Here is a 23,496-nt window from a genome sequence, read left to right on the forward strand (position 1 = left end):
TTTCCCTTTATTTACTCAGAAGATGTATGTTAGTTTTTTTAATAGTTCATCTCTGCATCTATTTCTGATTTCATGTTACAACTATACCATGCAAAAAGATAATAGATATTTTAAGATTGTCTTTTATGATTGAAACTCTGGCTTGCCTCTGTACAGTAAATTTCATCTGTGGACCATAAAAAGAGATGAGAACTAATATGAAATAGCAGTTTTGTTATGGAATTATGGTATATTTTAAATTTCTCAAGCTCACTTATATCTGTCTTTTTGTCCCTTTACTACTGAGAGGAATAGGCTGGTAACATGGCAGCATCTCAGCCTGCTCTGAGGTATTACCCACCACGCACACCATTTTGTTTATTTTTTAAATAGTTCTAACAGGAAATAAGTGGACCAGCAGCTGGATAAATTTAATTCATGTATTTATTCACTCTCTTTCTGTTTCTTCCTCATATATACACCCTACAGAGATTCCAAACATGATTTCTCTACAGAGAATGGAATAGAATGGCTTTCTTCAAAATTTTCAAATAAGTAGACACTGAAATTATTGTTGCATAGTATATATATGTTCTTCCAGAATCTTATTTTTCATTGTCATGTACCTTATTGATAATTATTGATACTTTATGCATACTGATTTAGAACAAACGATTTTACAAAGATAATAAAGTTTATACTTTGGGACAAAGTTGCAAGCAAACTGTAAGCAAATTTGAGTAGATTTTAAAGTACGGGTTGTCAGAGAGTAAAAGAAGAAACAGCAGTTAGTGCATGGTCTGTTTGTAATAGTTCTAGGAGTTCCTAGACATTCAGCCAGTTTAGATATGTTTGTACAGCTTAAGGAATTTAAAAAATAATTAAAAGACCCCAGAGATTTGAATTGGCCAGTAATAAGTTATTGATAATAATATCCAGGATATTTGGTTCTTAATCTAAGCAAGAATATTGTGTTTTGGAATCACTGGATGAAAAGTAGACCATGAATTTAACCACTTTGCTCTTTCTGTCTTCCCCATTACCAGATGCTCTGGCCTCTGTCCTTTTTATTCCTATCAGCAGTGAGAGACTAACTCTATTTTATAGCTGAAGTAGAGTATTGAGAAATTATCACTTTGTGGGTGGGACTTATAAAAACTTATATTCTACTTCTACCTGATATTTAAATAATTTCTTAAAACTGCATAACACATTCTGTTAAAATGTTTGTAGATATCTTATTTGGATGAGGACTTGTTAGTAATATATTGATAAGTAATATATTGATAATACATATTTGCAAATAACAAAAATTAATTTCATTTGTATTTATTTTCCTCCAATTAATTCTTGAAGGTTGTGATCTATTTTATCTATTGATGTGATTTAAAAGTATTTCCACCACCTATATGAAAGGAAACGAAAAACATAAAGTGTATTTAGTAGATTGAATAGCAAATATTTGTCCTCTTTGAGTACCCCTTCGAAGTAGGGCCTCTACTCAGTTCCCTACAAAAGAAGAACCTAATTTCCTAATTCTTTTTCTTTTTATTTTTAGTAGTATTTAACCTCAGAAATATTAGCTAGAGAAGAAAAACCTAGTGAATGCAGCTTTAAATGTTAAAGAAATATTCTGTGCTACATCTTTTTTAGTCATCTAAAAATGTGTTCAAAAGTTATATTATTATAGTTAGGATTGAATTTATGATTTATAAACTATTTTTGTAAAATTACTTATACATTGGGTCTTTTTTCCTCCATTTAAACCTACATTTAATACTGTGTGGGACTTGAGCAATATGAATTATGTCAAACTGCACCAAATAGCAGTTTTAATACCAATCATTGCTGTATCAAAATCATTGTTTTATTCTCAGCCTTTGCTGTTTTGAAGTACAATTCTGAGTGATAGATATTCAACTTTATTATCTAATAATGGAAAGGTGCCTTTTGCCTGATTTAACACTTGGCTCTAGTACTACTTTGAGAATACAATTTTAATATTTGAATTTCCACTTAGATTACTTAACATCTTTGAGATTGTTACGTGAAAAAGTCAAGCGATATTGCCACAGGGTAGCTCGAAGTTAGGTGGCATTTTGGGGCACCTTTTTTCTCCTATTAAATATGATGTAGACAGCTTTAATAATATAATGGTACAATTGCTGAAGTAAGTTTACTGTTATTTTGTCAGGTATTAAACATGCTTCCTTTGAGGCCAAGGTTTTGTGTGCCTGACTTTGAAATGACACAAAAATGATTTTTGGTGACTTTTTATGTGCTTGGTGGCCATAAGAAGCAGCAAATAAATTTGATTCCATTGAGGGTACCTATCTGGTGCTTAGCAAAGAATCTTGACTAAGTAAATGCCTGTAATTTCTAAATTAAAGCAGAGTTTTAATGTCTTGTAAATTTAATTATATATACTCCAGATAAAATATTCTGTCTTCTGAAATTCAGAATTAATGGTATATATTGGTGAAAACTGGAACTCCCAGTTTATTTCATTAATTGTAGAATGAGGCTATAATATTAAGTAAGCTCAAATGTTGTAGGAAGGATCTGTACTCTTTTCCATTAACATAAAATGGATGCATCCATGTTTTCACCACTTTTGTAAGAAGGTAAGCTACAGCTGGGTATAGAAACAAACTTGTAAAGCTTAGGTTAAAGGATCCAGGTGAAATAAAAAATTGGGAGTATTTTTTTAACTAATAATCCAACAACAACAACAATCTTATTTTATATTCTGGATGCTTGGAAGGATTCCTTATATCTTAATATTAATTCCATATTTTATTTCAGTTGTATAGACAAAGCCTAAGTATTAACAATCTAAGCCATCTTAGGTTTTGGAACATTAAACCATAGAAATTTAAATTTGTACAGAATAAATGTGTATATGTGTGATTTTTTTAAAAGGGTATTTTTAGTTAATTTTTTTATTTTAAAAACTAATTGTGTAAGCAACTCTCAAGTTCTAATTCAGCCCCTTGAGCCATTATTAAGGGTGTTTGTATTTTTGACAAGTAAATTTCTGAGAGTGTTGTATTTACTTTCTATAAAAAAGTATAGGGGATTTCAACTGCTAAAATTTTTGAGAAGTTAATTAGTGTGAAAGTTGATATTTTTTCTAATAAGCAATTTCTGTACAATTTTTCTCAAGGTTTGTTGGCATCCAAAGCTGTTGGGGTGGATGGTGCTGAAAAAAAGGAAGACAACAGTGAAACGGCTCCAATGCTGGAGCAGGTATGAAATGGTAGCATTTGATTTTTTTCAAGGTTCCCAACTGGAATGATCAAGGAGCTATAGTATCCACATAATTGAAATTGCCCTTTTGATCAGATATGGGAATAGGAAGGTAATTAATTGATGCTATATTTTTAACTCTGCCTTCTCCAAGGTATACAGATAAACTACAGACTTCATTAGTGTTTATTTTCAGTAGGCTGGCATTAAAGCCTTTGTCCCCCAACAGTTGAAGGCCTGGAGGCAGGCATCCCAGGGTATAGGCTTCCAGCTGGATCACATTTAATTAGCTTACAAAAAGACCCTTACACAAATACTTTTCATTTGTGAGTTAAAACAGGGTTTTTTGACATCTAATAAAGCTTCTTTTGTAAGAAGTTTCTTTTATATTGTAACAATTGGTGTTGTTAGACTGACTGTGTGTTTTATGAATTGATCAATGAGCCATACATTTTTGCTAGGATGTATATTTTAATAACTACAAAAAAAATTTTTTTAAACTATTAAGGGTCTGTCTTTAAACCACCTAATAGAGGAATTTAAAAGTGAAGGTTGCAGTTGCTAGATTTTGCCTTGGCTACCTTCAGATTCCCACAATACCTGTATATAGTGGACTGTGCATGCTTTTCCATTTTCTAAGGGCTTACCTTCTTGGGCACTGTAAGACTATAAGAACACAGTAATAGCCATAACTGGATTTCCTTGGTTCTCCTGTTTTAAAATCTGAGCCTTAATGTAGTTTTAATATACCCTTTTTGTATTATTTTAATTTTCTTTATTAGTAGCCTAATAAAGAAGACTTTAAAATGAGTACCTGTTGCTCTTCTCTATATGCGTTTTAAAAAACAGTCCAAATTTAATTGATATTGTATTGAGTTTTTCAGGGTTATTTTAGGCCTGATATGATAACAGTGCATTGTTTTGGTGCCTCCATTAATGTTGTATTGAATCAGTGATCTTTTAAATTGATTAATATGTCAGCGAATCATACCTTCTGATTTTCTGTGGTCATCAAACGGTTAAGTCTTTGCCGTTATTGTCAGTATATCAACCAAATTTTAAGTGACTTTTTTTACTGTGTGTTACTATATTCAACGTCCCAGATATAACAATATTTTGTATTTTCACCACTGTTTATGGTATTCTCAGAATGCAATAAATCAGGGACTTGGGTAATAAAATGTTTCTGGAAAATTCATTACAATGTCAATCTTTTATTATGCACAATCCTGCTGAGATGAATGTGATTGTGAAAATTATTTATTATATGTGAAAGTTAGTGTAGAGGGCAGTGCCCATTTCAGAGAGAAGTACAAAATTTTGAAACTGAGCTTAAAAAACAGAAAAAAAATTGAGTAACTCGGCTGTTTTTATTTACATAATTTAAAAAATTTTGAGAGTCCTTCCCAGTTTTGTAACAAAGAGACCAATGATTATTAATGAAAACTTTGTAAATTATTTTATATTTTTAAGGAACAGGATGCTGTTCCCCCCCCTTTTTTGTCATTCAGGTTGATTTCAATGTGAAATGTTTTGTAACCATACTCTTAATTTTTGTGCTAAGTGTTTGCCCTTCTTCAAAGTTAAAAAGCCGAGTTATAAAATTCTTAATTACATCTCGGTATCAACAATAGACTTGAAGGAGAGAGATTGTCACTAACCTCTGTTGCCCTAATGAGTAAAATAATGCCACTCATGACGTAGATTTATAACAGGCCTAAGGCCAAAACTTACTGTCCTAAGGGATTTATTTATTTACATTTAAAAAAAACTCAAACTCTGTGGTCTTGAACCCCAGTTCTCAGATTATTAATTATAGATTATTTAATTGTATTAGGGAATTGTCATGTTATATTTACTTTTGGATAAAACCTGCATTAGATGCATAATTCAGTAAGTTTAAAAAAATGTTAATTTGTCCTTGTTTAGAGGTTAAGCACCTTATCCAGATATTAATTTAAGTATTAAAATCTTGTTTTATAACTTTGTAACTTGAGAGTAATGGATGCTGTAGTGATGTCTCTCACATATGTGAAGATGAACAATAAAATTGTTTATTTACAAGTAATGGCTCTAATTACTTTTCTGGCAACACCTTTTATGATAAGCTTAGGAATCCTTTCTGTATATGGAGGTTTTTTTTTCAAATGATTAATCTGCACTTATACACATGTGTAATGAGTAAATTCAAGAATAGAAATGATGACAACTCAATGAATGAGACACTTGACACCAGCCCTTTTATGTGGTATGTCCAACATGCCATCTGTAGCACAAAGGTGCCATACTTAATACCAAATATTCACTTTTTTTCCACCAAAATTTGAGCGCTTTATAAATATTTTTAGTGGGAACAGAAAGCTGTTTGGTCCCCAGACAATGATCTTCCATATTCCAGAGAACTGCAGACTGCAGACCTGATGGTCATCCCTCACAAAAGATATGGAAGTAAAAAGGTATCTTGGGGACAAGCATGTTGTTCATAGAGCTAGTAGTTTGGTTCTTTATAAAAACCTATTCTAGTATAGGTTTTTTTAAAAAAAGTGTATCTCATACTTTGCTCTCAGATAACATATATCAAAAAGAGATACAGTATAGGCATTCCAACACCGTAGATTGCAAATCCATCTAATGTGGCTGTTCTCTGTTGTCTTAGGACACATTCACATATAGTTTTACATATGTAGGACATTTTACTGCCAAATGAATGAAGATATTCTTTATGAAAGAACTGACAAAGTTCTAATTTTTTTTTAAAAGTATCAGTTGGCAGGAAGAAGGTAAAAACTCTCATCTAAGAATGCGACGTATTTTGTTTTTAAATCCAATGTTTTTAACTTACACTTGGTTTTACTCCTTGTTTTTTTTTTTTTGTTCTTGTTGTTGTTGCTTGTTTTGTATTGTTTTTTAGTCTTTTAACTCTGTATTGCTGGTAGCTTTGATTTCATGATGCATTATGCTTATGAAACTCTAGCTTTCAGCATTAAAATGAGTTAAAGAAAATGTTTCGTTAATTTGATCATTGTTTTCCTGTTGAGATCTTTCTTTAAAGGGAAATTGTCTACTTAAACCTCTGCACTGAACTCGATAAAGGAAATTATTTTATAAAAAAATCTGAAAGTCAGAACCTTAAATGTATTCCTCCAATGCTCTAAAACTTGAAAATGCTGTTTATTTACCTAATTATTATCAATGTCATTGGTAATTATGGTGTCAAAAGAGGTATATTTTAACTCAATACAGAACATATTTGTCCAGTTAGATAACATTTTATTTTCTGAGAATATTATAAGTAATACATTTTAAAAAACCTAAATTTAGACTACAAGTTGACAGCATCCCTTTAAAGACAGCCTATTCAACTTTTAGTTAATAATTTGTGGGGTTCTTTTTGGTTTTTCATTTGTAATAGAAATGTTATATGTTGCTTAACAATGTTTTTGGATACTAAAGATGCTTAACAGTCAAAATAGAAAACAACAAAAATGAAGAAACCAAAATAAAAATATCAATTTTTTATTATTTATTCAGGCGATTTCACCTAAACCTCAAAGTCAGAAAAAAAATGAAGCTGACATTAGCAGTTCTGCCAACACTCAGAAACCTGCACTGTTATCCTCAACTTTGTCTTCAGGGAAGGCTCGCAGCAAGAAATGCAAACATGAATCTGGAGATTCTTCTGGGTGTATAAAACCCCCTAAATCACCACTTTCCCCAGAATTAATACAAGTCGAGGATTTGACGCTTGTATCTCAGCTTTCTTCTTCAATGATAAATAAAACTAGTGAGCACAGATTTTTAAAAAATAGTTACTTATCCTATAAGATACATTAAAAACAGTTTGGTTGTAGTTATATTGTATTTTTATGAAGTTGCATTTTAAAAATTCAAACTTAAGTGGATATGATAGGGAAGACTTGAAACTATTTTAGGGGCAAAAACCATTTACATTTCTGACTGATGTATTGTACAGAGGTACAGTGACTATACTGCTGGTTAAGAAACCTTAGCATTTAATAACCAAATTCCACTGTAGTTTGACTCTCCTCAACTAATAATCCAAGCACAATGAGAGGCCTGATTCATTACAAAAAAACAGAACAAAACCATTATGAGATACAAAAAGACCCATGGTGGATGTTTTCCTGAACTCCTAAGACTATTCTTATGGATAGATTTAGTTACTGTCCCCAGTTGTCTGTACCCTCTTCAGCAATACATTTTATTCAGTTCTTATTGTAGGATTTAGAGTGCAAACTTCAGTTTAATCTTACTAATGAAAGAAGAAGATTGCTTCCTTGATCTTATATTTAAAGATTTTACTGTTTCAATACCACTAATCTTTCAAGAGTTAACTTGGTCTTTTTTAAATAGCCTGTTGACATGGGTTTGGATATATATAAGACAAGATTTGTGTTGACTGTGTGTTTCTCATGTTTTAGTATTCTAAGTTAGAGACATATGAAAAATAATTACCTGAAAAGTCACTGGGTAAAAGATAATTTTGCTGTTTATACAGTGAATGAATTAGTAACCTGGTTATTAAATGAATATGACACATTTCCTATGAACTTCTCCATATCATATCTTCCACAACAATTAAAAATGGTGACATTGAGAAGACTTCTATCAATCAAATATATTAACTTCCTCTTGCATTCCATTGCTATATTTTTTTTGCCAAACCGTGTTTTTCAATTTTTGATCAGGTTTTGGTACTTCTTTGTTTTGGTTTGGTTCTTTTTAATAAATGAGTAGAAATGATGGAAACAGAAAAACTCAATTGTTTCTTTATAAGCTTCATTTCATTATGGCATTTATCATGAAATAATATCATTAGTAGTCACTACAATGTCACATGACATTGATACGCAGTTTATTTTGCAATTGTTTTGTATTTTGGTATTATGACCAGTGTTACAGCAATTGAACTTTATTCTTTTTTTTTTCAATTATCACCATGTCTTTTCCATTTTGACTTTTGTAAAATTATTTTTAAATACCCAAAGCATCAACCTTTTTAAACTACTCATTTCCTCCTGCTAAATTAACATGCATATATTGGCTTATGTAGTCCTGCCTGTTCTAAATCATCAAACATATTTACATGCCGTGTAGAAAGAAGAAAATGAAAGGTTAAAAAAAAAAATTTCCAAATTCTGTTAATACATAGCTAGAAGATGCTTAAATGGCTCACCAAGTTAGTTTTTAAAACAAAATAAAGAACACGCAAGGGCAAGAACAGTGTCATATTCTTTAAAAAATCCTCGGGTTTTGCCCATAATGAGTCCTTAAAGTTGTTTGTGTTCAATTTTTTTTAATGAATCAGGCCCAAATATGTGTTTATAAAAATCCATTTGCGGGAATGAGGGTGGGATAAGATTACTTACATTAGTTTTACTTTGGCAAGTAAAGCACTAACTCTACAATGCATGTCAGATTTTTGTCACCTATGCCCCTGCCTTTTTTTTTCTTAGAGTTTCTAGATTTGTAATGTAGCAAAAGGGACATATATATATACATATACATATATATATATGTATATATATATATATGTATTTTTTTTAATCTTTGGCTATACAGAGATTATTTTCCCAAAGGAAAAATGGCAACTAACAAGGATCTGCTATTAGAGAATTAACTGTAGTCTGTTACTTGGGAAACTACCTGAAATTAATGTTCCATGTTATTTTCTTTTGGTTCTAGTAGGCTTTAGATTTTAGAAGTTTTGATTAACCCTTGTGTATGAGGGCAGTTTTTGCCTTTGATTACTTTTGGAACATGCCGTTCCTTGTGGATACCTTACAACATCAGAGGGCAGAATTTGAATCATTTTTCCCATTTTTCTCCTTAAGTATTATAAGATGAACCTGGCATGTATCTGCTTCGTGAACATTGAAGATCTTTTTCTAGGTCCTCCACAGCCTGTGAACCCCCCTAGACCTTTCAAGCATAGTGAGCGGAGAAGAAGATCTCAGCGTTTAGCCACCTTGCCCATGCCTGATGATTCTGTAGAAAAGGTTTCTCCTCCCTCTCCAGCCACTGATGGGAAAGTATTCTCCATCAGTTCTCAAAATCAGCAAGAGTCTTCAGTACCAGAGGGTAATGTATATTGCTTTTCTATAGAACCAAACATAAAAGAAGACAAAACACTGAGATAAAGATTATTAGAATATTAAGAAATTTCTGCCTTTTCCTTAACAGCTTTTGGACTTATAAGCACTTCATTTAATTCTACAAGTATTTATTTAGTGCCTTCTTTATTTCCAGGCACTGTTTAATTTATATAACATTTTAATCCACATGGATATTAACTGAGACAGTGTATTTATATTAACATATTACATTCTTTATTTTGTGTAGTGCCTGATGTTGCACATTTGTCACTTGAGAAACTGGGACCCTGTCTCCCTCTTGACTTAAGTCGTGGTTCGGAAGTTACAGCACCGCTAGCCCCAGATCCCTCTTACCATAATGAATGCCCCAGGGCAGAAAAGGAAGATACACAGATGCTTACAAATCTTTCTTCCAAAGCAGTAACTGATGGAAGAGGAGCTCCAACAGCATCAGGTAAAAAAGATTCATTTTACAAGTTAGCTAGGCTTGCATTTATACAGTAAAAACAGTTTGATGTATAATTACATTATTTTAATATGTAGTTCCTCTTTATAAATACTCCTCCATAACATCTGTGGAATATAGGGTTTCTCAGTCTGTTTAACGTCCTTTTGTGTGACCATTTACTATCATATTCTCTGGATATACTTCTTATTTTGTCACTTTAATCTACTTCCTTCTCCCTACTTCTTTCTTATATCCTGTTTCTACTAAATAGGAATTATTAGAGCTAAATATAATTACAGAAGTTTCTTGGTTTTGAAGCCAGAAAATAACTTAGTGGGCTCAATACTTAGGTTTAAGGATTTAATAGAATTTAATATTTAAGAAACACTTAGCTTAAATTAATTTATATACCTGTATCTTACATATAATCCCATATTTTGGAGCAGAATCTCCAAAATTTAAATGTAATTTGTTTTAATGTTATTTTGGGAGTCTAATGTGTAAAATCAGCCATACTCAATAAGACATTTTTTGATGATTTTATGACACTTATTGTAATCTGAAATCTTTTGGAGGTATTTTATCAAGTTGATGTTTTAATCTAACAGAATATTAGATTTATATTTATTTATATTTCCCTTATATGGTTACATTGTTTTACTTGGAAGTTTTATAGAATTTTAACCTCAACCAAAGAGCCCCTACAGTAAAAGAAAAAAAAAAGGCAAATACTAATTTCAAATGCTTTTCCAGTAAATTACTAATTTGGAATTATCAGTAGATGGATAAATAAGGTGAATTGAGTCAGTTCAGAAGTAGGGAAAAACATAAAACTGTTTTTTGATTAGCAGCCAGAGAGTATTGGGATAATCGATTTTAGTAGTATCTTCTCTGAAACCACTTTATCAAATCCTTGGGTGAAGTATAAAATAGAGCTTGCTCTTTTCTGGTGGTGGTGTATATTAAAATAAAATGACTGAAGTAACTTAAGAAGCATACTTTTTATATTACTGCTGTTACCTTCTTGTTCCTTCTTTCAAAGTGAAAGTGTAACTAATATTAAACATACAGTGTTCTACAATTCATTAATCAATAAAAGATTGAAGTTATTTTGTACATGATAGTGTTTCCATATCTTGTTTTAAAAAAATCAGAGCCCAAATTTGAAGATTTGTAGGCTTTGAAACATTTCTTGTCATTTCCCAAAACTGATCCATTGTCTTTGGACAATTTCTAAGCCCCTTCTATCTGTAGGGTAATTAATTTTTCTTTTCCCTCTTTTCACAAGATTTCTGAATTACCTTTAACCCTTTGAGATACTTTTCCTGGTGAAGTTCTTATGAGTTCTTTAACAATCTGGAATTTGTTGCTATACTGAATATATGAAAAATATGTTCAAGTTAAAATGATATATATTGAGCTTCCCTGGTGGCGCAGTGGTTGAGAGTCTGCCTGCCGATACGGGGGATGCGGGTTCGTGCCCTGGTCCAGGAGGATCCCACATGCCGCGGAGGGGCTGGGCCCGTGAACCATGGCCGCTGAGCCTGCATGTCCGGAGACTGTGCTCCGTGACGGGAGAGGCCACAGCAGTGAGAGGCCTGCATACCGCAAAAAAAAAAAAAAAAGATATATTCATTGGGGAATTTATTTTTATTTATTTATTTTTTTAAATGATAAAGTCATTAGTTTTTAAAATGTGTATATATATATATATATTTTTTTTAAATGTATTTATTTTTTGCTGTGTTGGGTCTTCGTTTCTGTGCGAGGGCTTTCTCTAGTTGGCGGTGAGCGGAGGCCACTCTTCATTGTGGTGCGCGGGCCTCTCACTATCGTGGCCTCTCGTTGCGGAGCACAGACTCCAGACGCGCGGGCTCAGTAGTTGTGGCTCACGGGCCCAGTTGCTCTATGGCATGTGGGATTTTCCCAGATCAGGGCTCGAACCCACGTCCCCTGCATTGGCAGGCAGATTCTCAACCACTGGGCCACCAAGGAAGCCCCCAATGTGTATATTTTTAATTTATGTATTTAATTTATTTATTTTTGGCTGCTTCGGGTCTTCCTTGCTGCATGCGGGCTTCTCATCGCAGTGGCTTCTTTTGTTGAGGAGCACGGGCACTAGGCACGTGGGCTCAGTAGTTGTGGCTCACGGGCTCTAGAGTGCAGGCTCGGTAGTTGTGGCACACGGGCTTAGTTGCTCTGCGGCATGTGGGATCTTCCCAGACCAGGGCTTGAACCTGTGTACCCAGCATTGGCAGGTGGATCCTTAACCACTGCACCACCAGGGAAGCCCGGGGAATTTATTTTTAGATGTGCATTTGAAAACGTTTGTATTTTCTTTTACATAGCAATAGTAACAAGACTGAAAGATAGACGAATGTAAATAGTTGTATAATAACTAAGTTATGTTAGTTGAATGATGTATCCTAAAATGTCAAAGTAGTGATTGTACATGGAAATCTTTAATTCCAGTGATTTTGTGTCTAATCAGAGTACTAGCCTAGTGGTTTTTCGTTTTTCCCCCAGAATTTCTAGTATATTTGTGGAGATGTAGCTAATTATCATTGGGGTGTGGTTCTTGTTTCTCATAATGGTTAAAAAACGTACTGAGGTAGAGGGAAGGCATGATATTTTTTTCCTTTTTAAGTATTCGAAAACTATTTGAGAAAGTCAAAGTTGTAAGATAGTTTTCTGGAAAAGTGAAAGGTAGAGAGGAGTTTGGATTTATAATGTGATGTATTTGTAAGTTTGTTGAAAAGTGAGGATCATCTTAAGTATGGTGGATGACTGGCAACTTTAATTGCTTAAATCAAGGAAATGCATGATTTAAATGTTAATTACTGGAAGTCCATTTGTTAGAGGGTTGAACACAGTCACAGCATTTGAATGTGGGGTTTGGGGGGGATTCTGATTTATTTCTATTACCCCTTTTCATTTTTTGTTTTTTGAGGGAAGTAATGGAATTCAGGTCATGTTCTAGTTGGACATCTTTTGATTAAAACCTTGTGAACCTGTCTGACTTGCACTGAAATTCTCAGTGGTCTGAGTGCTTTTCTCTCAACACTTTTGTTAGCTACCCTCTCGAAACTGTTTCGTAGTATTTGTTGGCCTTCTGTCTGCTTCCCAAGTTGTCTTCCATCTGCAGTCAAAGTACCAGGAGTTTTGTTTTTGTTTCTTCTTTCTTTTTAATTTTTTAATTTGTTTGCTTGGTTTGTTTCATGTTAATTATAAAAGTAAATTTTGTTACTGTTGAATTTTAAAACTTCTGTAGAAAGCATTATTTACCAGAACTTGTATCAAAGACATTTTCTGGGGGTATTGTTATCAAATTGGAATTTTGGGGGTATTAAGAATGATGAGGATGTTAGTCATTAACTGTGAAATAGTTTAACAGACTTAGAGTTTTACTTTTTCGTGTGAGTGATATGTGCATGCTCATATCACAGTCATGGTAAAGAATTAATGAGATTATGCAAATTATCCAATTATTATATACATGTGTTCTTAATAGGTTAACACTTGTTTTTCCAGTATAGATAATGAACTTGCCCTAATCCTCTGCATTTTTCCACTGGGAAGCATGCATAGAATATGACTAATCAAGGTTAAGAATACTACTGCCCTGCCGCCCTCACTACCAAAAACAGTCATTGGTGCCCTTGTAAAAATCGATGCCTTTGTTTTTATTTTATTATCAGAATACTTTCTGTAACAGAGCCAACCAGTTTTAGGTAAGGATAGAGTGTTAGTTCTGTTGCTAACTGGGATGTTAACTGGTTTTCTTATTTATCTACTGGATATATGTACTGATATAACAAATACTGTATTACTCTGACCCCTTCAAGGAGTTAAAATATGGAAGCTCAGTGTATGGACGGGTGAGACAATAACAGTCACATTCTGACTTGTGGGGACACCAATTTCACATTTACTTTCTAAAAAGCCTTTTTGTTTAAAGTGTTTTTCAGTTTTTTTCCAGAATTGTACAAAACAGAACTACAGCCAGAGACTCCGTAATCTCCCTCCACCCCACAGCAGATGTTCATGGCTTGTACAGAGCCTGGGGTTTCCATGGAGAGTCTCAGGGATAGCCTCCTTTTTTGCCAGGAGAATCAGATATTTAGCACAACTGCCAAAACCTCTCCACATTACTGCGCCTTGCAGGATGTGAAAGCAGGCATGGCTCAGAGATCTGTCACTCTTGCTTTAATCTAAAGCGCTCCATTCGTTTTTTATTGTGTTTTTCATTTGGCGGCGGGGGGGGGGGGGTTGTATTATGTATTGGGAATATTACATAACATTTTGTTTGACGAAAAATGTTCTGTTGATAAAATTTAGTGTAAAAACCAGTATCCTGTAAACTAATATCCACGTACTTTGGTTCCCAAATTCTAGTGCATGGTGAAATAAGGGACAATGTAGGAGAACGTCTCATAAAATGAAATTGATTCTTTTGTAGAATTCTTGAATAGATCTTTTTTTTTTCTATTTGGGCATGGGTGTTTTTAAAAGTCCTGCCATTATTGCATATAGGAATATTTATTTTAAATATCCTTAATTGTGTAAAATGTTGACAAGCCTTTCTCAGTTCCCCAATTTTACTTGCAAAATTTTATCAGTTAAGAAATATAAAGTTTGGGACCCACCAGAACATGTGAAAACAATCTAGAACTGGTCCTCCTGAAAGCACTCTGCTAGTTACTGAATCTGTTCTGCTGTGCTGACCTGTGTTCCGGAGCTGAGGTTTCAGGACCATTTACTTGTCTTCCAAGTACCTGAGGGATCCCGCACATTCTAGTCAGGAAAGGCAGCCCTGTAAGGCAATTCCTTCCATTTGAATCACCCCAGGGGATTCTGGCCTTGCTCCACCTTTCACTCTGGAGATTCAGTGCTCCTGGGATTAGGGAGGGACCTACAAGGCAATGATCATGATCGAGGGCTGCTTCTGGTATAGCTCTACTATCACAGAGGATTTAGAAAGCAAACCTCTTACTGTTTCCGTTGTAAATGCCTTGTTATTTTCAAGAAAAATTGCATCAAATTTGTGGAATTTTCATGGCATTAATTGTTAGTAAACAGTAATTGGTAAATGTAAGTGAGGCATTTGTTCAACAGTTTTGATAATAAGGAAGTTTAATTGTATTTCTCTTTGCTCTGATGTCCATTTCATTTTTTTGTCATAAGAAATCTTTTGGGTCATGGAGATTATCAATATTTTTACTTAATTTGAAACTTAATTATTAGAGCCTTATTAGCATTTATTCAAGTTGAGTGGTATTTTTACATTTTTATTGTGTTTATTTAAATTATGTAAATTTATTTGCAGTAAGATGAATAAAGTGCTAGCTTTTTTGATACGTGTACTGCAGTGATTTAAAAATCAAAGAACTCGTAACTGGTGATATTAAAGCATAATTTAATTAGACTAGAAGTGTATTTTAAATGCACTAGAGTGTTTTCTTAGATTAACCCTGTACACACATAAGATATTAGCATTAGTGGTTGAATATGAGTTGAGAAGCTTGGTTAAGTGTGTCTGTGTCAGCAGCACAGTTCATGAGGTACACTATTGGTTTAAAAATGTATTTTGGACTATTAGGTAATAAGACCTAAGTGTGCCACTAAGGTTGAATATTTTGTATGTGATAATAAAGCCTTTATATGTTACATTTGGATAAAGACCAAAATAATTTATAGAATAAATTCTGTTTGGCTTTTATCGTTACCTAATAACACATTCATGATGGAAGTTCAAAGGTACAAGTTTGTTCTAGGCAACAGAGGGTTAAATATTAGTTTAAAAATTTTATGCAGATTGTTGAAAACCAGTATGATTTAATGTGAAATTTAATATTTCATTTGGATGACTGGAATAGCATTTTGTCATAATTGTCACAGGAGCAGAAATGTTACGTGGACCTACCACTGGAGTGCATTTCAACATGGACTGCCAAAGGCTGTGATGCCAGAGTTGATCTTAACTGATTGCCTAGTGCATTTATCCTAACATTTTTTATGTTCAGACCCATATTTATGCTATTTCTAGAACTGATGTAGTCTCAAATTATTACCCCACCATAAAGGAGAAAGTGAGAAAAAACACTTAGTAGTTATCAGACACTAAGCATTTTATCAATACACATTTTGACTCACCTTATACTGATAACAACAGGAGGTAGATGATGCTCTTAGTCCTATTTAACAGATGAGGAAACTGAAGCACTGAGAGATTAAATGATTTACTGGAGGCTGTGAGCTAATAAATGGTGGAACTAGGAATCTAATCTGAGTAGTCTGAGGGAACAAAAATCATTCTTAATTTATTATTCCTTTGAAGTAAGAAATCCCACTTCTTTCTTACTAGTTCAGGCAATAAAATAATGTAGACCTTTAGGAGAAAAGAGTCTTAGGTAGAGTTTTGTGAGCAATTGTAATTTAAAACATTGTCCCATACTTTTAATCCTTTCTGACTAAACTTACATATTTTTCCCCTAAACCTGCAGGAATATCGAAAACAGAAAAAAAAGTGAAATTGGAAGAAAAAAGCTCAACTACATTTGGTATGAACAGAAAGTAATCTTTAAGCAAAAGGCTATAGATGGCTTGGCAGTGGGAGGACATAGTCTGTCCCTTACTTTTTACCGTTAGTGCTCCTTTAGGTGTAAGTGATCATCTGTTTTAGTGTTTATTAGTGTTATTCGGCTCCAAATATGTGATTTCTTAAATACATATCTTGCAGTAGTATGGGTATTTTTTGTCAAGGGAGCCTAAGGCTTTCTCTGAGAACTTGATGTTTTTGAACATCTTTAAAACTATGACTGTTTAAAAATAAGCTACCATTTAATATTGTTGAAACTTAGAGAATGGATGGTAAATTAAAATAGCCTTTTTTTTCAGCTTTTTTTTTTTTTAACTTTATAAAAAGTTACTAAGTTTTCTGCTGTCTTTTCTGTCTTCTGTGCTATAATGACTGAAAGTTTTTCTGCTATCTTTTCTGTGCTATAATGACTAAAAGTTTTGGAATAATGGATAATAGTCTTAAGTATTCTACAGATTAGCTACCTGGAGCTTGAGTTACTGAAAGTTGGTTTAATATGGTTGATAAGTTATGGGCTAAACCTTTCTGAGTTGGAACAATAGTTGAATATATGTGATGAATTAATTTTAAATAAAATACTCTAGGAAGCTGTTTTAACATCTGTTCATTTTCATTAAAGTGCATATGATTGGGAAAAAGGAATATTTTAAAATTTGGGGACAAAATTTAGTTTAATGAAATAAGTTTTTTTTCTTTGTGCTTTTAATTTTCATTCTTGTATACACTGGGAAAGTATTGAAAGACTGAAGGAATTATTTGTGGAAATGATCTAGTTTTTTTGTTTTTCCAAAGGAAAAAAAATTCAAGTTTTTATTTTTTTATTTTTTAAGCTTCTAGTATATTTTCTCATTAAATTTTGTGTGGAAATGCTGAGTCTCCTCAGTCAGGTCTTTCTTAAGTTATGGAGTTTATTTCTTGCCACATCAGGAAACTGAGTTATATTACTCATTTAAAGATTTTAACTACTGTCTGTGTTAACTTTAAGGTGTCAGGAGTTGGGATTTCTCAACACTGCTAATGAAGATCCCCTCTTATAGCCCAATAAGCTAATCAGGAGTTCCAGACTCATGACAGGAACAGTTTAATTGAATCCATCCACTCTGGGCAGGTGACTGGAATAGCTGATTAAAACATAAATGCTGCTTTTAGGTTAACCACAGAGGAACAACTCAGGATCAGTCATGATTACTAACTTACTCACTTTGGTCATTTAGGTAAGAGAAGAGAAAAGGATAAAGAAAGAAAAGAGAAGAGGGACAAAGATCACTACAAACCAAAGCAGAAGAAGAAGAAGAAAAAGAAAAAGAAATCTAAGCAGCATGGTAAGTCCAGTCCTCCCTCAGTATCCGGTTGGTGGGGAGGGGGATTGGTTCCAGGACCCCCAGTGGATACCAAAATCCACTGATGCTCAAGTTTCTTATATCAAATGGCATGGTATATTCAGCCCTTCGTACCTGTGGTTCCATATCCTTGGAAATTGAAAATTGATCCGCAGTTGGTTAAATCCCCAGTCGCAGAACTTGTGGATACAGAGGGCTGACTGTATGCTAAAATGGTGATTCCCATTTTTTTTTTTTTTTTTGCGGTACGCAGGCCTCTCACTGTTATGGCCTCTCCCGTTGTGGAGCACAGGCTCCGGACGCACAGGCTCAGCGGCCATGGCTCACAGGCCTAGCCGCTCCGTAGCATGTGGGATCTTCCCAGACTGGGGCACGAACCCGTGTCACCTGCATCGGCAGGTGGACTCTCTACCACTGCGCCACCAGGGAAGCCCCTTGATTCCCAGTTTTAAAAATTCTAAGATGCTTTCAACTGTCCTTTTCTACCAAAATTGTGGTAGGACAATATTCCCATGTTCTTGACAGCTGAGAAGTTCCTGTAGTAGCTTTCCCTTGTCTTGCTAATTTTGAAAATACGCAGCTCTGTTTTACTACAGTCTGTAAGTTAAGTGGTTTGTAAATTAATCACTGCAACTGATAGAGTCTTTCATTGCCAGCGTTTTGGTGGACTGGATACCCTGACCAAGTACCCTTCTGTGTACTGAAGGAATTATTCTCAATCTAGAATCTTACAGTCCCTTGAATTAGCTTTCAAAAATGAGGGAAAATATTTTTAGAAAATCCTGGAAAAAACCAAGTTATTTTTCTATCAATAGCCTGTCTCTAAAGGATGTCCTTTTAGATAGTCATTAAAGCAAAAATCATTCCTGGAGATAGGAGGTTACCATATAATGATAAAGGTTCAGTTCACTTTATATCTTTCTAGACATACAATTTCTAAATTTCATCACTGAGTAACATCCTCATATCTTTCTTAGTAATTAATAAATTAACAAAACTCAAAAGTATCTGTAAGGATACTAAGAAAGATGGCAGCTGCACAGTTGATCTAATAGACCTGTCCAGGACACTGAACTCAGCAGCTGCAGAGTAGACAGTTTTATCAAACAGACACAAACGTTTATTAAAATTGACCATGGGATGCAGCTTCAAGCAAACGTCAACACATTTTAAAGATATTATAGTTAACTAAAATCAGTATTGAAAAGACAAAAAAGTCCCATATGTTTAGAAATCAAGCAAAATATATTTATATAATTTATGGATGAAAGCACAGTACCAAAGGGAAAGTAAGATGTTAAGAACCTGACAGGTGATGAAAATGTTATATATGTGTCAAAATTTGAGAATGTAGTTAATATGGCACTTAGAAGAAGAATATCTATTGGTGTACATGCTTATAGTAGAAAAGAAGGCTGAAAGTCAGCTAAGTCTTGAGCTTAAGAAGTTAGAAAAGAATAAGTCCAAAAAAAGTAGAAGTGAATATGATTAATGAACATATGAGCAGAAATTAGTAAGTTAAAAAGAAATGCTAGGAAGAAATGAACAATGCCAAAATTAATTTTTTTGTAAAAAACGAGTAAGATCAACAAACCTCTGGGAAGGCTGTTAAGAAAGAAAAGACAAAATGTACAAATAAACTATATTAAGAATAAAGAGAACATAACTACAGATGCTCCAGACATAAAAATAAGATAATGTAAACAACTTTATGCCAGTGAACTTGAGAGGTTATTTGAAGGTGTGGGCAATTGCCAGAAACCAAACTTATTCAGGAAGGTAGAAACCTGAATAGTCTTCAAACCTTGAAAGAAATTTAATCAGCATTTTAAAATCTTTTCACAAAGAAAGATATCCTGGTCCAACAAGTTTTGCTGTCAAGTTCTACCAAACATTAAAGAAGCAGATTATTCCAAACTTACGTAAATCATTTTAGAATTTAGAAAAAGAGGGCGCACTCCTGTAGTGGGATGAATCATGTCCCCCGCAAGTAGGTATCCAACTCCTGACCCCCATACCTGTGAATGTGACTGCACTCAGGAATAGGATCTTTGCTGATATGATTAAGATTGAGGTCATCTGGGTTTTGGAGTGGACCCTAAAGCCAATGACCGGTGTCTTATAAGAGAAAGGAGAGGGGGATTTGAGACACGGGGAGAAGTCTGTGCAAACACAGAGGAAGTGTTTGGAGTGATGCAGTTCCAAGCCAAGGAGCTTGGGCCACCAACAGCTGCAAGAGGCAAGGAAGAATTTGCCCCTAGAGAATTCAGAGGGAGATGGCCCTGCTGAGACCTAATTTTGGACTTCTGGCCCCCAGAACTGAGAGAGAATAAATTTCTATTGTTTCAGTCCACCAAATTTGTGGTAATTTGTTGGGGCAGCCCTAGGAAACTAATACAACTCCAAATTCACTTTAGATGATTTAAATAACTTTGCTCTCAAAATCAGAAGAGAACAGTATGGGAAAGGACAGTCACGGGCTGTTCTTATTTATGGACAAAGATGAGAAACACATAAATAAATGTTATGGAATTAAATCTAGCAGTATATTTAAAAGTATGACTGCATAGGTTTGGAATGCAGAGTTGGTTTGACATTAGAAAATCAATTAATGAAATTCACCACAGTAACATTACAGTTTTGATAAATGTAGAAAAACCATTTGATACATCCATGTGTACTTATGTTTAAAAAAAAAAACTGTGAATAGCAGATTATAAAACTTTATTTAGAAATGTGAAGAAGGCCTAAACAAATGGGAAATAATTCATGTTCATGGGGTTGTAGATTCGCTATTGATGTCACTTCAAATAAATCTATAGGTTCATTACTGATTCTAAAACTTAATATGGAAGAGTAAAGAGCCAAAAATAATACAGTCACTCTTGAAGAAGAATAAGGAGAAGAATTACTGTTCAGTTATAGTTATTACAGCAGTGAGGTATTTTGAAAAAATAGATTTATTAAGAACAGGATAATCCAAAGCAGATCCATACGTATTTCAGAACTTGGTTTATTCAAAGCTGACATCTTAGTATAACAGGTAAGGGATGAACTTTTCAGTAATTGGTATTAGAACAATTTATAATCCATATGGTGAAGAAGAATGAAAATGGACTCCACCTTACACCGTACACAAAAATCAATTCCAGGTTGATTAGAGACTTAGTATGTGAAAGACAATATTACAGAACTTTGAAAGTATAGGAAAACATCTTTATTATATTTGGGCAGAGATTTCTAAACAAAAAATGCTAACCCGAAACAAAAAGGTTGAAAATGTGACTAGACTGAAACGAACTTTGGTTCATCACAAGCATTATAAAGAGAGTGAAAACGCATCACAAACCATAAGAAGATACTGGCAATGCAAATACCTGACAAAGCATTAGTATTCAAAATATATTTCAAACCCTTACAGATCAAAAAGGAAAAGAAAACCTAGTATGAAAATGGACAAAAGGTTTCAACAGGTATTTCACAGAAGTGGAAACGTGAAAATGATAAAATGATTATATAATACAGTGCTCACTCTTATGAGCAGCTGCATAATGCAGTTTTCAGAACCTGGTGAAATCTATTTCCTATCTGCCACATGGGCAGAAATTACAAGGTGGATGATGTCAGATGTTGCTGAGGAGATGGAGACAGCTGTACGACTGCTATGGAAAAGCAGTGATGCTTTTCTGATGAGAGTAGAGTTGACGATGTGCTTACCACATGACCTCACATTCCTAGCAAAACTCACACAGTAGGTACATCAGGAGACCTATATAAGAATGTTCACAGGGCTTCCCTGGTGGCGCAGTGGTTGAGAGTCCGCCTGCCGATGCAGGGGACGCGGGTTCGTGCCCCGGTCTGGGAGGATCCCGCGTGCCGCGGAGCGGCTGGGCCCGTGAGCCGTGGCCGCTGAGCCTGCGCGTCCGGAGCCTGTGCTCCGCGGCGGGAGAGGCCGCAGCAGTGAGAGGCCCGCATACCGCAAAAAAAAAAAAAAAAAAAAAAAAAAGAATGTTCACAGCAGCACTGGCATTGGCCCAGGTGTCCACCTGTCCATTCAGTGGACTCCGTATCACTATGTAAATAAATGGATTATACCCACTGGAATCTCATCAACAAAATGGTTAAGCTAAAAATCAAGTCACTGAATTGGTTCAAGATGGCAGAGTAGAAGGTTGTGCTCTCACTCCCTCTTGCTAGAGCACCAGAGTCACAACTAACTGCTGAACAGTCATTGACAGGAAGACACTGGAACTCACCAGAAAAGATGCCCCACATCCAAAGACAAACGAGAAGCCACAATGAGACGGTAGAGGGGCGCAATCACAATAAAATCAAATCCCATAACTGCTGGGTAGGTGACTCACAAACTGGAGAACACTTATACCACAGAAGTCCACCCACCCGAGTGAAGGTTCTGAGCTCCACATCAGGCTTCCCGACCTGGGGGTCTGGCAACGGGAGGAGGAATTCCTAGAGAATCAGACTTTGAAAGCTAGTGGGATTTGATTGCAGGACTTCAACAGGACTGGGGGAAACAGAGACTCCACTCTTGGAGGGCACACACAAAGTAGTGTGTGCATCAGGACACAGAGGAAGGAGCAGTGACCCCATAGGTAACTGAACCAGACTTACCTGCTGGTGTTGGAGGGTCTCCTGCAGAGGCGGGGTGGGGGGTGACCGTGTCTCACCGTGAGGACAAGGACACTGGCAGCAGAAGTTCTGGGAAGTACTCCTTGGCGTGACTCATCCCAGAGTCTGCCATTAGCTCCATCAAAGAGCCTGGGTAGGTTCCAGTGTTGGGTCACCTCAGGCCAAACAACCAACAGGGAGGGAACCCAGCCCCACCCATCAGTAGACAAGCAGATTAAAGTTTTACTGAACTCTGCCCACCAGAGCAACAGCCAGCTCTACCCACCACCAGTCCCTCCCATCAGGAAACTTGCACAAGCCTCTTAGCCTCATCCACCAGAGGGAAGACAGCAGAAGGAAGAAGAACTACAAGCCTGCATCCTGTGGAACAAAAACCACATTCACAGAAAGATAGACAAGATGAAAAGGCAGAGAGCTATGTACCAGATGAAGGAACAAGACAAAACAACTACATGAAGTGGAGATAGGCAACCTTTCAGAAAAAGAATTCAGAATAATGATAACAGAGATGATCCAGGACCTTGGAAAAAGAATAGAGGCAAAGAGCGAGAAGATGCAAGAAATGTTTAACAAAGACTTAGAAGAATTAAAGAACAAACAAACCGAGATGAACAGTACAATAACTGAAATGAAAAATTCACTAGAAGGAGTCAATAGCAGAATAACTGAGGCAGAAGAATGGATAAACGACCTGGAAGACAGAATGGTGAAATTCACTGCTGCAGAACAGAATAAAGAAAAAAGAATGAAAAGAAATGAAGACAGCCTAAGAGACTCTGGGACAACATTAAACACAACAACATTCACATTATAGGGGTCCCAGAAGGAGAAGAGAGAGAGAAAGGACCAGAGAAAATATTTGAAGAGATTATAGTTGAAAACTTCCCAAACATGGGAAAGGAAATACCCACCCAAGTCCAGGAAGTGCAGAGAGTCCCATACAGAATAAACCCAAGGAGAAACACACGGAGACACATAGTAATCAAATTGGCAAAAATTAAAGACAAAGAACAATTATTGAAAGCAGCAAGAGAAAAACAACAAATAACATACAAGGGAACTCCCATAAGGTTAACAGCTGATTTCTCAGCAGAAACTCTACAAGCCAGAAGGGAG

The 23,496-nt window shown here is 35.0% G+C and overlaps 1 protein-coding gene across 16 annotated transcripts in view; it reads left to right on the top strand.

The window, feature by feature from the left end:
* The window catches only part of PHF20L1 (PHD finger protein 20 like 1), an 82,636-nt gene that overhangs the window by 30,385 nt on the left and 28,755 nt on the right, over nt 1-23,496 (top strand). For 15 of the 16 annotated variants that reach the window (XR_004346397.1, XM_032609512.1, XM_032609515.1 and 12 more), the window contains 6 exons: nt 3,146-3,228; nt 6,760-7,012; nt 9,142-9,330; nt 9,592-9,798; nt 16,296-16,352; nt 17,605-17,712. Coding sequence is in view for 15 of the 16 variants with exons in the window: in XM_032609512.1 (XP_032465403.1) it covers nt 3,146-3,228; nt 6,760-7,012; nt 9,142-9,330; nt 9,592-9,798; nt 16,296-16,352; nt 17,605-17,712 (897 nt within the window). In the remaining variant the exon portion in view is untranslated. Of the gene's footprint in view, nt 1-3,145; nt 3,235-6,759; nt 7,013-9,141; nt 9,331-9,591; nt 9,799-16,295; nt 16,353-17,604; nt 17,713-23,496 lie in introns of those variants that run through there. The other variant, XM_032609522.1, reaches the window with a different exon arrangement.

The sequence above is a fragment of the Phocoena sinus genome, chromosome 17 (assembly GCF_008692025.1).
Source record: "Phocoena sinus isolate mPhoSin1 chromosome 17, mPhoSin1.pri, whole genome shotgun sequence".
NCBI lineage: Eukaryota > Metazoa > Chordata > Mammalia > Artiodactyla > Phocoenidae > Phocoena > Phocoena sinus.